Below are 15,339 nucleotides of genomic sequence, written 5' to 3'. Positions count from 1 at the left end.
AAGCCCAAAAGGGGCATTCCACTGTGATCAGCACCTCAGTGAACACCACAAGCAATCTCATGTCGTAGCTACTATGCGAGGCAAGATCAATGTCGCACTCCTCTTGCCTTTGTAGTTTAAGGAATAACTCCATTGTCACTTGTGACATGTTAGTCAGAGCGAGCAGCATACTGGTCAGTAGTTCGGGATCCATTCCTTCAACCTGAAGAGGCATGGCGCGCAGTACACAAACCATTGAAAGATGGCGCCAAATGCAGATGGAAGCACAAGGATTTCTGGGATGCGAAGCAATGCATCGCGGGTTATTGAGACAGGACCCAGGATGCCCCGCAACCCCCTCCACCTTCCCACAAGTCCCACGGCAGAAGAGAAAGAGGTGTTCTGTGGGATAGCTGCACAGAGTGCACCGCTCCGAATAGCGCTCCAAGTGCCACAAGTGTGAACACGCTATTGTGCAGGCAGCTGACAGTGTGAACACACAACAGCGGTTTCCCTTCAGCGCTCTGTGAGCAAAGCTGTAACTGCTGGTGCTGTAACTTTGCCAGCGTAGACGTGCCCTTATATACCACCTTGGAATTTGGCCCACAGAGTCTAAGGGAGTCTAATCTGGTGGAATTTACCTGTTGAAGAGCCAGATGAGAGGGGTGTATTTTAACCTACACCAGGGATGGGCAACCTGTGGCCCGCGGCCCGCCAAGGTAAGCCCCCTGGCAGGCCGGGCCGGTTTGTTTACCTGCCAACTCTGCAGGTTCGGCCGATCGCGGCTCCCTCTGGCCGCGGTTCACCATCCCAGGCAAATGGGGGCTGCGGGAAGCGGTGCGGGGCGAGGGATGTGCTGGCCACCGCTTCCCGCCGCCCCCATTGGTCTGGAGCCAAAAAAATGTACCTGACCTGTATAACCCAACTGAAGAATAATGTAAACTCCATTTGAAGACAAAGGCACTGCAAAGGTATAACAGAGTGAATAATTTGTCCTATAGAGTCTTTATTACTGTGGAAGAAGATATATGAGAAACAAAGAGCACAGTTTGAGTTCGCAGGGCTGACAGCTAGAAAAAAAAATCTTTCACTCATGATTTGCAACTCAGGTGTGTTCAGTTTATGAATGAAAAAGCATTAAACAAAAATTTTCAAGTTAGTTTTCTGATTAGAATTGCATTTTAAGGACAGCATATCCCAGAACTATTTGGTATACTGTTCAAAATAGGCTCTCTCTTTTGCACATGTTCACTAAGCAGGACTTTCCTGTTGTGCAAGTCTAGGTTGGAAATGGACTGGAGCTAGACAGGGCATCCTTGGCATTTTTTCCTTTTTATTCAACAACTTACATACTCTATGATAGTGGTAATATGTTTTACCTCCAACTGGGAGCATTCATTTATCTGTTGTAATAACACCTCGCTGGGCTGGTGTACTGTTCCTTTCGAGTCCTCTTAAAGCTTATGATAGACTATTAATGATCTGTTCGGGGCAAACTCCTCAGTAAAATTTACCAAGTTATTACATGTGTGTTGCCCCTGTAGCTCTACAGAGTGACTAGGATGTGTGTCACATGGTTGACTGACCCTTAAGGGGTAGTTGGGCTCAGTCACATCTACTCCAGATTAGCTACTATTCCTTCCCTCCTACCCCCATCCCCCAAACTGGACTTGATCAGCTGGGTGATTTCTTTAAAAGGGATGAGAACTCAGTATGAAGAGAGTGGAACCACAGAAAGTTGGTAGGCTCCTGTAGAAGGCCCTGAATGAGGGTCTGCAGGAGACTGAGGGGACTCTAGGGCAAGAGCCTGGGAGTCAGGGTGAGTTAAATAGGAGACCAAGTGGAGAGAAAGTACTTTGCATTGGTTGGGACTTTTGTTTGTACTTGTTACCCTGAAAGGGAACTGAACTCAAAATGACCCAGCCAGAGGGCTGAGCCCCAGTTCAAATAAAGCAAAATTATGGCAGGGAGGGCACACAGCACAACACTGAGTCAACAGGGGGCACTACAGGGCAGGCATGCCCTGTGACAGTACATTAGAAAGGGGAAAAAAATCTATCAAAACTATTTCAGAAATTGAGGACACTGTATGCAAGAGCTACCTTCTTAATGTTCTGAAAGGAATGGCATAATTTTCTGCAAAATAATATTTCCCCAAATCTTTCACCCATTGGTGAAATTTTCTTTTAAAACTGTTTTTTAATATCTCATTCGGTTTACCAGGAGTAAGAGGTATACATTTATACTTGCCTATACTTCTATTATACTTTTGTCCAGCTTTAAAGTACAATAAAAGTAATTATTCTGTGTAAACTGAAAATTCAGAAAAATGGCTAATTATGCGTACATGGATTAAATGTAGAGTGGCTGTGCATATATTTGTCTAAAACCTGTGGCGGATGCCTTGGGTCAATATTGACTTAGGGATTCCTAATGTATTTTTACAACATCTAATTCTGAGAGCAAAGTGTGTGCTGCAGAGAACATTTGGTATCAAAATAATTAATCTGATTTCTTTGCAAACAAACAGAACACAAGTCCGTTGGTAAACATTTAAACAGCTTACAGCAAACACATTCTACATGTCATATAATTTATTATCAAGTACTCCAGACTCCTAACTATTTAATTAAAACAAAGTCCTAGTCTATTCTTTGCTTGCATGGATCCAAATACTTATTCTGGGCTGTTAATATCAGACTGTATATCAGTTTAATGCATAACTTATCCTTTCAGCATCAAAACATGAAAGCATAAAAGAATTAAATAAAAAAGTAAGGACACTGGGTTAGCTTTAAGAGAAAATGGTACCCCTTCTGCTCAGCTCCAACATTACATAGTCGCAGATACAGTATAAAAAACTCCTTTGTATTACAGGTTTTATCTTTAAATATATTTCACATTTTATTAATACAGGTGGCATTTCTGAGTCTACAACTGGTAGACGTCATCTTGCTAAAACTGTAACAGAGTGATATCGATAAAATTAGAACTCCACGTAAAGCCCTATCTACCATCACTGTTCAACTATCTATAAACAGCACAATTTTAACTCAGTTGTGGCTAAATAGGTGTCCACTTGGCAGGAACCTAGGTTACAATATTATTCTAACTGTTGTTCTAAGGGTCTGATTCTGCAGCCACCTTCAGAAGAAACTTCGGAGTATACAAAGAACCACGTGCTGTTATTTCATCTTCAAACATCAGAAACACGTCATGCAAAACATAATAATGCCAAACTCAAACCTCCCAGAACCTGGAAACACAGAATAAAACTACATTTCTACATATATCACCTCTCACATCTCTGCCCACAGACAATCATATACCTTCCATCACTTGCAAACCAAACCTACTCAGCCATGGACTCAAGATGACACCCACACAACCTTAACTCTGCCCTTTGTTTGAGGCCATTGTTCCTTTGTGATTAACTTTTACTTCTGACTCTGGGTTTTAATCTCTTTTTATTTTTCATAAGGGACAATAACCCATTTTAAGGTAAGGTTTGTTTGTAGTACACCTCTACCTCGATAGAACACTGTCCTCAGGAGCCAAAAAATCTTACCGTGTTATAGGTGAAACCGCGTTATATCGAACTTGCTTTGATCCACCGGAGTGCACAGCCCCGCCCACCCGGAGCACTGCTTTACCACGTAATATCTGAATTTGTGTTATATCAGGCCGCATTATATCGGGGTAGAGGTGTATTAGAAATGTGAACTTTAATATGTTCTTAGTAGACATTTCTATCAATGAAGCTCCTTGGATGATGGGTTATTAGCTGGATGGATGCTACTCTCTGGCATATATATTACTTAGTATTGTTCTGTATCTAGGAGATGTGGGTTGTTGTTTTTTTAAACTTTCATCACATTCCACATAGGGCCAAGTTAAGGTTGACTGTGCATGAAGTTAATTGACCTCCATATAGGCACAGGAGTCCATGCTATTGAATCACAATGCATGATTAGACCCTTTGACACCTATGCAAGCAAAATGGGTATTTACGCATCTAAGAGCAGATCTGAACATCCAATGTAGATGATCTATGTACGTCTATTTACGTTGGAAAGCTGAGCCCACGTCTGTTCCATTATAACAATTGCTATGTTCTAATTACATTTATAATATAAGATAACCCAGTGTTCAAACTCTGCAACACACAAGACTGCATTAATAATTTGTCAGGTGCTAAGAGTCACACACAGCTGCAGATTTGCATGCATACACACAGTATTTAAAAATCAAAAATAAGGGCACAAAACCACAAAATTTACTTGCATTTGTACCTTGTTAGATGAATAGAAACATTTTGTGGTTTGAGTTTGCTAGCAATAAACACTGTACATGACCATCTTTGTTCTCTTTCTGCACTTACAAGGAGAGAAAACCTATGGCTATATTTGCCCCTCAGGCCACATTTTGGGTAACCCTACTTTAAAGTAAAACAGTAACAGGTGCCTATAAAATATTAATCCCTATCAAAATCCCTCCCCATCCCATCTAGCACTAGATAAAAAGCCATGTAATCCCATTAATTTCACATAGCCACTTTAATATCCTTACCTGAACAGTACGTCCTGCATTGATGTGCTCTTCATGTAATCTGTCCCACAGTCTGCATCTCTGATACTACATAAAGAAAAAATACTCCATATAATTGCTAGAAAAGAAACTTTATCACTCAATAATTATTTTAAATTTCTGTAGTTTACAGTAATAAAGGGGCCAAACTCTTCCTGGTACAAAGCCAGGGAAGTAAATGGATCTTCACAAGGGATTAATTTGGTTCACTATATTTTCATTCATCCTAACATAACCAGAGACCTTGTATTAGTTCTCAACAACAAATAGACATAATAGAGTTCTGGTAATGTTACAGTATATTTCCATTAATGGACAGCAGAGAGATGACAGCAAGCAGTGAAGAACATAGGGGGGAGAGCTGTACCAGTCATTCCTGTTATGAAACAATAAGCTACCAGATGTTATTTTTATAAAGAGAATTACGTTCCCCTCAAGAGACTGTACATGCCATTTAATTTTAATACTTTAAAACAGTTACAAACATGGGCCCCAATCCAAAAAAGACAATCACACGCATGGAGTCCCACTGACTTCAGCAGCATTCTTTACCGGACTGGGGCCACAGCAATGATTCAAATGATAAATACCTCAGATATCAAAATCATCATACAAAGCTTTTCATCAGTTAAATAAATCAATCCCTGCTACTGTCAGTTCACAAAAAGCTACCACAGAGACAGACCACAAAAGCAAATCTCTTAACAAAAAATAATTTTACCAGCAAACAATACAAATTGGGATTCTTGGTATATACAATTAAAACATTAAATAATGTATTAAATGAAATAAGAAAAAAATATAGGATCACGTATGAACATTTTTAGTCATTTAAATGACAGAGCAAAAAACAGCATAGGTTTTAATCAAAAAAATACGAGTTGCCATTTTATGTAACATTAATTCATTCAATCTCTTCATAAATCATACTTTCAATAGCATATTTTATCTACCCTCTATCTTTTATTTGTGTTATTTTTAATTGTGGAGACCAGATCAACTTAAAATATTCCAAGATCCTGTGTCTCCTAACCATCATATAAGGAATCAGGAGTTACTTCTCAATTTAGAGAGTATGTTAGAGAGAAAAGGTCCTTCATACTATGATTTTGCATAGTATTAAGAAAAAAGAATAGTAGTTTGAGGTCAATTAAATTAAGTCAGAAAGACAATTTAAAAAAAAATGAGTATTAGGAACACCTGCATAACTCGTTATGCCAATAAAATCATTGCAATTGTTCTTTAACAAAAATTACAGAAGGGACTGAACCAACACCCTAAATTTTGCAGTTTATACCATCTATTAAATAATGACAAAGCTGACCTACACTATATTTTCTAAAAAAAAAACTATTTAACTGATTGTAACATAATGTAATTTGCCACATCAATTCAATATCATTAAACCATGAAAAAAACTGTTCTCCACATGTACACGATCACAGAATTTCTTCAAAAAGCATTTATTGCTCCTTATAATTCCCATAAGAAATGCTGAGACATCTTGCTTTGCTTTACACATTAAGAGTGCTATTATACTGTATATTATAATATCTAAGATGCTAGTGGTGTCTCTAAAGGTACTTTGAAAGAACCCAGGTGGCTAATATGACCAGAGTAGTGAGCCTGACCGGGAGTGAAAGGATGTGGTCCCTGCATGTTGCCCTCTCCAGGTCACCCCTCTGCTCATCACATACGAGTCTATTCACAATGAGATCAATGTCAAGTTAGATCACAAACCTTAGCTAGAGAATATTGTCACCACCTCTTTCTCTGAAAGAAAGGAAGTCTAGTCTTTAGGACTGTTGATTAATCGCAGTTAACTCACGCAATTAACTGAAAAAACTAATCATGATTAAAAAAATTAATCGTGATTAATTGCAGTTTTAATAGTATTGTTAAACAATAGAATACCAACTGAAATGTATTAAATATTTTGGATGTTTTTCCTACATTTTCCAATATATATTGATTTCAATTACAACACAGAATACAAAGTGTACACTGCTCACTTTATATTATTATTTTTGATGACAAATATTTGCACTGTAAAAATGATCAACAAAAGAAACAGTATTTTTCAAGTCACTTCATACAAGTACTGTAGTGCAATCTCTTTATCGTGAAAGTGCAACTTAAATATGTTGATTTTTTTTGTTACATAACTGCACTCAAAAACAAAACAATACAAAACTTTAGAGCCTACAAGGCCACTCAGTCCTACTTCTCATTCAGCCAGTCACTAAGGCTAGGTCTACACTACCCGCCTGAATCGGCGGGTAGAAATCGACCTCTCGGGGACAATCGATCCCCGAATCGACGCTCTTACTCCACCAGCGAAGGTGGGAGTAAGCGCCATCGTCGGGAAGCCGCAGAGGTCGATTTTGCCGCCGTCCCTACAGCGGGGTAAGTCGGCTGCGATACGTCGAATTCAGCTACGCTATTCACGTAGCTGAATCTGCGTATCTTAAATCGACCCCCCCCCCGTAGTGAAGACGTAGCCTAAGATAAACAAGTTTGCTTATATTTACGAGAGATAATGCTGCCTACTTCTTATTTACAGTGTCACCAGAAAGTGAGAACAGGCATTCGCATGGGGCATGTAGCCAGCATTGCAAGGTATTTACATGCCAGATATGCTAAACATTCCTATGCCCCTTCGTACTTCGGCCACCATTCCAGAGGACATGCTTCCATGCTGATGATGCTCGTTAAAAAAATAATGCAATAATTAAATTTGTGACGGAGAATTCTCCCACAAGGAGTTTTCTATGTCTCTGGCTCTATTTTATCCGCACTCTGCTATATATTTCAAGTTATAGTAGTCTCAGATGATGACTCAGCACATGTTCATTTTAAGAGCACTTTAGTTGCAGATTTGACAAAATGCAAAGAAAGTACCAATGTGAGATTTCTAAAGATAGCAACAGCACTTGACCCAAGGTTTAAGAATCTGAAGTGCATTCCAAAATCTGAGAGGGATGAGGTGTGGAGCATGCTTTCAGAAGTCTTAAAAAAGCAACACTCCGATGCAGGAACTACAGAACCCAAACCACCAAAAAAGAAAATCAACCTTCTGCTGGTGGCATCTGACTCAAATGATGAAGATGAACATGCATCAGTCCGCTCTGCTTTGGATTGTTATCGAGCAAACCGGTCATCAGCATGGACGCATGTCCCCTGGAATGGTGGTTGAAGCATGAAGGGACATATGAATCTTTAGTGCATCTGGCATGTAAATAGCTTGCAACACCGGCTACAACAGTGCCATGAAAACACCTGTTCTCACTTTCAGGTGACATTGTGAACAAGAAACAGGCAGCATTATCTCCTGCAAATGTAAACAACTTGTTTATCTGAGTGACTGGCTGAACAAGAAATAGGACTGAGTGGCCTTGTAGGCTCTAAAGTTTTACACTGTTTTATTTTTTAATGCAATTTTTTTTGTACATAATTCTACATTTGTAAGTTCAGCTTTGATGAAAAAGAGATTGCATTACAGTACTTGTATTAGGTGAACTGAAAAATACTATTTCTTTTGTTTTAAATAGTGCAAATATTTGTAATCAAATAAATATAAAGTGAGCACAGTACACTTTGTATTCAGTGTTATAGTCGAAATCAATATATTTGAAAATGTAGAAAATATTTAAATAAATGGTATTCTATTATTCTTTAAACATACGATTAATCGTGATTAATCTTTTTAATTGCTTGACAGCTCTACTAGTCTTTTTCCTTCACATCTCGACCTGTAGCATATTTAGATGGGTTCTGGGCTGTAATCAGCAACTGGTTCAGCCTCCACCTAGAAATACAACCTATGATGACACCTCTCTAAGAGTCTCCTGTCTCCATTCTGTCCTGTCTCATGCACTTTTGAAAATTCTACTTAACCATGGGTGGTGGGGTGCTGCTGCACCTCCTGGCTTGAAGTGGTTTCCATCATATGCAGGGTTTACAGTTTGGTTCAATGGCTCTCAGCACCCCCACTATACAAATTGTTCCAGCACCCCTGCTCTAGATCTGCTCTCTGAGAGTGTGGTTCTGGCAAATGTACCTCATTGTTTAGCTTCCAGTCAGGAAGTTTAGAGGAGGTGCACTGCAGAAGACCATACTCTATTATGCAGAGGCTGCTGGAACTGTGTCACTGCCTTAAGAGGAACTTTTTCAAGCACATTGGGCCCAGAGTGATTACTGAATACCCACTGGGAGTACTCACCCTTCAGAACACTCAGTGGACTTGGGCAGAACTAACATTCTGTTCTGAAAGATCTTGCATCTGAAGAAGTGAGGTTCTTACCCACGAAAGCTTATGCTCCCAATACTTCTGTTAGTCTTAAAGGTGCCACAGGACCCTCTGTTGCTTTTTATAGAAAATAATAGGGACCTTCAAGAAAGCCTGACAAAGAATAGAAAGACTGAGTGCTAATTTCTTGGGGAGTGCCCTCTCAAACTCCTATATTGGTTTAGATTCTCAGAACCCCTCATTATGAGGAGAATTCAAAATATTGTTTTATCATCTTTGAGAAGCAAGATTCTAACAGGTGGTCTCAAGGTCAAATTTCATTATACATTGATTTTATATTTTCTTCAAACAAGTGATTTAGTAGATTAATTGTCTGGATTATCTCTGGAACCTAAGGTTTAAATCAATATTCATGAAATGAGGTTAGCGACATTGGCTTCATCATAAGTAAATAATGTTGCTGCTTTAAGCAATTTGGCATAATTAATGATTTTTGCTTAAAAGTAACCGGCAAAATAAATAAGACTAGATTCTACAAAGTTATCTTTTTACCCCAAGGGGTGATGGGTTTATATGGTTAAAATGTAATTCAACAAGAAATATTTTATAGGAAACAGTTTAGTTGTTGGTACTGACAGCTTGCAAGACTGCTGGCGCTAAAATTTATTTCAGCCAAAAATTATGAAGAGATATATACAAATTTTATGATTAAAGACCTATTCCAGCTAATGTATTATTGTTCTGATTGTCTAGTGCAGTGGTGCCCAGCCTTATTACACAGGAGGGCCACATAAACCTAAGCACAACCTTGTGTGGGTGAAACAGATTCTACACATTTTAATACGATTTAAAGTCACCTGTATTGATTTATATTTTAAGTTCAGCTTGTTTCATATGTATTTAAATAGAAACAACCTACGTACAGTATTATCTATTTACACACTTGGTGTAAACTAAAATGATGTAAACATGACAAAACGTTAATGAATCAGCCATTAGTATATTGTGTTGAAGCAGGCCGCAGGCCTTATGAAATGCTGTAGTGGACCGTGTATGGACCACAGGCCGTAGGTTGGGTACCCCAGTCTAGAACATATGGGATTAGATTACAAATCCAGAAGGACCATAATTGAAATCATATTAACTCATAACGCTTCCATCTACAGTAAGACCTTCTGAAAGTTTATAATTCTTCAAAGCCTTAGAAATCTTTTCTTAAATGGAAGGGTCAAAGTTTAACATTCGAGTGTGGCTGTACATTGAAAAGCAAAACTGTAAAAATGACTCAGCACTTTTGAAAATCAGGTAATTTATTTAGGTGCCCAATTAGGGACTAACACACCCCCAGCCAGATCCTGCACCCCTTCCCACACCCCTGCCCCAGCCCTGATCCCCCTCCAAATCCCTTGGTCCCAGCCCAGAGCCCACACCCCCAGCCAGAGCCCTCACTCCCTCCTGCACCCCAACCCCAATTTTGTGAGCATTCATGGCCCGCCATACAATTTCTATTCCCTGATGTGGCCCTCAGGACAAAAAGTTTGCCCACCTCTGACCTAATATGTAAGCCACAAATATTTAATTCTGCTTAAGTCTATTAGCAAGAGAAAGGGCATGGTGAAACTTAAGCCTTAGTTCTGCATTACTCTATTCAATAGGTGGTCTGTCCACCCTTGGCTTTTATTACAAGATAGTCTCTTATATCTACGTATTTCTTTCAAATGGGATGCAATGCTTTTTTAGTTTGTTTTGATGTGTGTTGGATGGTTGTTCTATTGAAAAAAATCCCATTCTAAACTTCCTTCCAGTGGAAACAGTTATGTCAATATTCGTTCACATACTGCACTATCCATTATGCCATCACTGAAACACAGCTCACCAACAGCTTTAGAAGAGTTACAGCACCTCCTGTAACCTCCAAATTTAACAATGGACACCAGATATTCCTTTTTTAGGGCTTCTCCTTTCCTCCATTTTATTTATTATACAGGGAGCTGGTAGCATCACATAAGTTAAGGTTGCCCAAAACTTCCTATTACAAGACTCTATTTTCAATTCTGTATAATTTTGCCAGATTAACTGTTGAGACTGAAATTTTCCAGGTCTTTCAATGAGTCATGCTGATTAATGCTCCAGAGGCCCACAAATTTTTCTTCTAAAATCTTCATCCTTTCCCAAGCTGATTAAACAAAATTATGCCCCAATTCTACAAAGGTTAACACACATACTTAACATTATATACCAAAAGCAGCTATAGAGAAGTTAATACGGCTACTCATTATGCATAAAGTTAAGCATGTGTATAAATCTTTGTAGGATTGGGGGCCTTGGTTTGCATTGCTTTGTGATCTGGGTCAGATATAATTTCTTCCATTAAATACACTCTTTTTCAATCTTTTCACCGTTTCTGAGTGAATGTTATCAATATTACGTTCCTTACGCTCCTTACTTCACAATTCATACATCACCTGTTTTTCTCCACCCATTTCAATATTAACTGTGTCACTTAAGTAAATCTCCTACAGAATTACTTTAAAAACATAGCGTCTCTTATAGTAGTTCCCAGAATACACTCAGGTATTTAAACTATCGGTTTATTTTTCTCAACGCTTTAAAAGAGCAATATTCAACTGTGTTCAATTGGTTTTCCAGTTCAACAATCATATGCCAATATTCCCAATCGAAAACATACAATCAGGTATTAAGATTCAGATACAATTTTCAATAACCAATCATTAACGATTTTTCTATTTGCTTTAAGGAACACTAAATAATACACCTCTACCCTGATAGAACGCTGTCCTCAGGAGCCAAAAAAATCTTACAACGTTATAGGTGAAACCATGTTATATCGAACTTACTTTGATCCGCCAGAGTGCGCAGCCCCGCCCCCCCGGAGCACTGCTTTACCGCGTTATATCCGAATTCGGGTTATATCGGGTCGCATTATATCGGGGTAGAGGTGTAGTTATTTCTCCCACCTCATTTTAATTACTAATAACCTAATACTAGGACAAATCCCGAGTTCCTTACACAGTTTTCACTTGTAACAATCTTCCACTGAAGCAAAGAAGAGTTTTGTCTAAATAAGGATTGAGTTAAAACTAAGGACCTCAGGATTTGTCCTATTTCTGATAGAACAGGTCAACACACACTAACACAAAACAGAAGTTTTTCTAAATGTGTGGGTTTATCCATTGCTAGGTAAACCTTCTATGACTAATGTGTTTGCAGAATAGATGAATAAAGGAACCACTAAACTACACTGTCAAATAAACAACAGCCATATTTTTGTCAAAGCATCTCACTGTATAGTCTACATTTGGCTGAAATCAGTATAAATTTTTTAAGTGTAACTGTATCTGTACATTAATAAGAGCTATAATAGTAAGAGGAAAAACTAACCTTCTTAATATTAAATTGGTGCTTTCTCAACCTTTCGAGATCCGTTGGAATTGCCACTTTAATGAATTTTTGGATGGGGGGTTCAAGACGACGAATATTCACTTTTTCTTCGTTTTCAGACATCCTAAAAATATCTATCAAGTCAGAACTTGACCAATAAGACTTTACTCATCTAGAAACTCCTAAAAAGAAAAAGATATTTAAATTTAAGCAAGTCACTGTCATAAATGTTATCATTAGCATCAAGCAACAATTATCTGAGAGCTTTTAGAAAAAAAAATGCAAGCCATATTGTGTACATCTTCCACTTCACAGGTGGACTGTCAATGTTTCCCACTCATTTGAGTACTGCCTTTACTGAAACTTTATTGTTCTGGAACTTCACATATGAAGAATACAGAACATAGTATGTTATTAATTAATAAGTTTGTTCAGCAGATAATTGAAGTTTACTGTATGATTAGATTTAAGGTAGTACTATATAAGACATTGCACAGGTGACAAATTTGTAAGGTTGAAACTGTCAGATTAAAAACAACATTTTTAGAAGTCATTTTAACTTGTTGTTACTGAAAATAAAACAGAGGTATGTTTTCAAATCAAGTGCATCTTCCGCTAAGCTACAGTCTCTTCACAGAGAATTCTCTCAGCTCCTATTGATTAGGAGGGAGGGATAGCTCAGTGGTTTGAGCATTGGCCTGCTAAACCCAGGGTTGTGAGCTTAATCCTTGAGGGGGCCATTTAGGGATCAAGGGCAAAAATCTGTCTGGGGATTGGGCCTGCTTTGAGCAGGGGGTTGGACTAGATGACCTCCTGAGGTCCCTTCTAACCCTGATATTCTATGAGACACGGTGGAAGTTGAGGGCACTAGGAATTTTACAGGATTGGGCTCCAATTTTGCCAATTTTTGTACCTGTTAATTCTATTCTAAACTTTGTAAAAATTGAGGCAGTTTATCTGTAATGTACATTTTAGTGATTGCTATTAATATGCACCTGAAAAGTTTCATACTCATGTACTTCTGCAGAAGCCTATCAGGACTCCTTTCCACTCATATACTGAAGTTACAATGTGTAATAAACTTGAACAGCTGTTGTGTATACAGTGCTGTTTTCATGTTGTACATTCACACGTATCCCTTATCAACTGTATTATGTCACCAAGTAAAAATGTATGTACTTACTATTTTTATTTAGTTTTATAGGGCCATATTTTTGAAGCGGCCTCTAACCATCCTATATCTGCATCAACAATCAAATTAAAATACTGTTTACATGTTACTAATAGTGTTGCTATACAACAATGCTATAATACAACCCATGTCACACAACAGGGATCTTCCTCAGAGAGGTATAGGTCCAAAAATTTTAACCACAAGGTGTCCACATTACAACTTCAAACTGAGCGTGTAACCAGTTAGTGGCATGAAGGGCTCTAAACATGGGGGTCATATTCTCTGCTGGCATAACTCCATTCAGCTATGCCAGCAAAGAAGTTGACCGGTGGTTTGTGTCCACGTACCACATGGTTAAAACATAGTAAGTGTGACAGCTAACAGTGTTTCAATCCTTACAGAGTGATATCTTCTTGTAACCCAGGATTTCAAAAGTGGGGGCACCGGGCACTACCCTGAGGGGCACAGGCAATAAATGAAGAGGTGAAGGTCTTTAACACCACATGCCAAGGCTCTGACGGGACCCAATTGGTTTCATTTTCCTGAAGTGAGGCTCAGCTTCTAGACTTGAGGAAGCACTGCTGTAACCCACTCATTGCACTGTGCTGGACTCCCAACTATTTTTTGGGAAGTACATTCGGAGGTCCTTCAGCTCAACTCTCTGGGGGACAGCACAACTCAGACCACATTGCTCCTTGGCTGCTGCTGTGTGTCCCCCAAGCAGTATTCGCTGCTGAGGACCTATGGACTTTCCCAGACTACAGCGATACAGACATGGGTACGTGGTACGGCAGAGGCGGATATCCCGATACGGGTGTGATGTTGGAAATGTTGCAGGGCAGACACAAACTGAACTGTCTGACTGATACCCAACTCGGATGACTGTACTTCTAACTCCTCACAACAATCACTGTTGTGGTGCCGTGCGGCCAAGCTGCAGAGACCCAGGCGAGGACGTGCCCTACCTGCACAGGGGGATAAGTCACCACTCCAAAAGCCTCCAGCCCCAAGTCCCTGCTACACAGGAGCCACTGGGGGAGACACGTACTGCAGCAGCCCACAGCTCTGAGACTAGGAAGGGGAGGCGGAGAAACATGTCCCTCCCCAACTTCCCCGCCTCGTCCCCACCACAACACATCACGCCCCCCGTCTCACCCCCGCGCCGCCGCCCGCCGTTCCTGGGGTCAGTCGCTCCCCGGCGATGGGGGGGTGCGTCCAGTGCCCCCAACCGGAGCCTCACACGCAGCCCGGGCCCGCAGACCCCGCGGGATCGGGCCGCCCGGGGCAGAAACGAAACCGGGGCCGGGGGGACAGGGAGGGGAGACACCGATCAGCCGCTCTCACCTCACAGCCGGGCAGGAGGCGCTGCCGCTGGGACCCGGGCAAGAGGCGGCGCCGCTGGGACCCGAGCTGGGGGCAGCCCGGGGAGGGGCCGGAGCAGGCGCTGCGGGAAGGAACGAAGCGGCGGCTGGACAGAGAGAGCAGCGAGCGCCCGCCCCCGGCCCGGCCACACCACACCACGTGCCGGGTGTTTCCTAAGCCAGGAGCGCCCAGCACGTCCTCCCCGCCGGCCACCGACCGCCCGGCCTGCTTCCCGCAGCGCGCCCCGGCACCCGCACACACAGAGCGGCACTGCCCAGCCCGCCGCCCCCGGCCCTGCAGAGCCCAGCCCCTCTTCTCCCTGCTAGGCGTCACTTTGCTACCTGTACTTGGGAGAGGCTGGGCCCAATTCAATTGTTATAATCTCGCCTCCTCCTAGCGTGGATTACAGGTCAGCATTTTTTCTAGTTAAAATGTGCACAATTGTGCAAGATTATGGGGTTTAAATTTTTTATTGATCTATATTTTCACAGTTGCAGGGAAACTATGTGGGGAGGGATCAGACAGTGGTTGTTTAATAACGGTAGATTTGAGATTCAAAAAGTTAAAGTTGTAGAACTCTCAAAAT

General features: G+C 40.6%; 1 protein-coding gene across 1 annotated transcript in view; it reads right to left on the bottom strand.

The window, feature by feature from the left end:
* Window positions 1-14,881, bottom strand: part of STX17 (syntaxin 17) — a 68,840-nt gene extending 53,959 nt beyond the window's left edge. Inside the window, exons 1-3 of the mRNA XM_024193605.3 lie at window positions 14,736-14,881; window positions 12,218-12,399; window positions 4,549-4,614 (exon numbers count right to left, since the gene is read on the bottom strand). Of these exons, the coding sequence (XP_024049373.2) occupies window positions 4,549-4,614; window positions 12,218-12,340 (189 nt within the window). The 5' untranslated portion in view covers window positions 12,341-12,399; window positions 14,736-14,881. The remainder of the gene's footprint in view (window positions 1-4,548; window positions 4,615-12,217; window positions 12,400-14,735) is intronic.
* Window positions 14,882-15,339: the final 458 nt, after the last annotated feature.

The sequence above is a fragment of the Terrapene carolina genome, unplaced genomic scaffold (assembly GCF_002925995.2).
Source record: "Terrapene carolina triunguis isolate 2854851 unplaced genomic scaffold, T_m_triunguis-2.0 Scaffold229, whole genome shotgun sequence".
Taxonomy (NCBI): Eukaryota; Metazoa; Chordata; order Testudines; family Emydidae; genus Terrapene; species Terrapene triunguis.
This window is presented reverse-complemented; position numbering and strand designations above follow the sequence as displayed.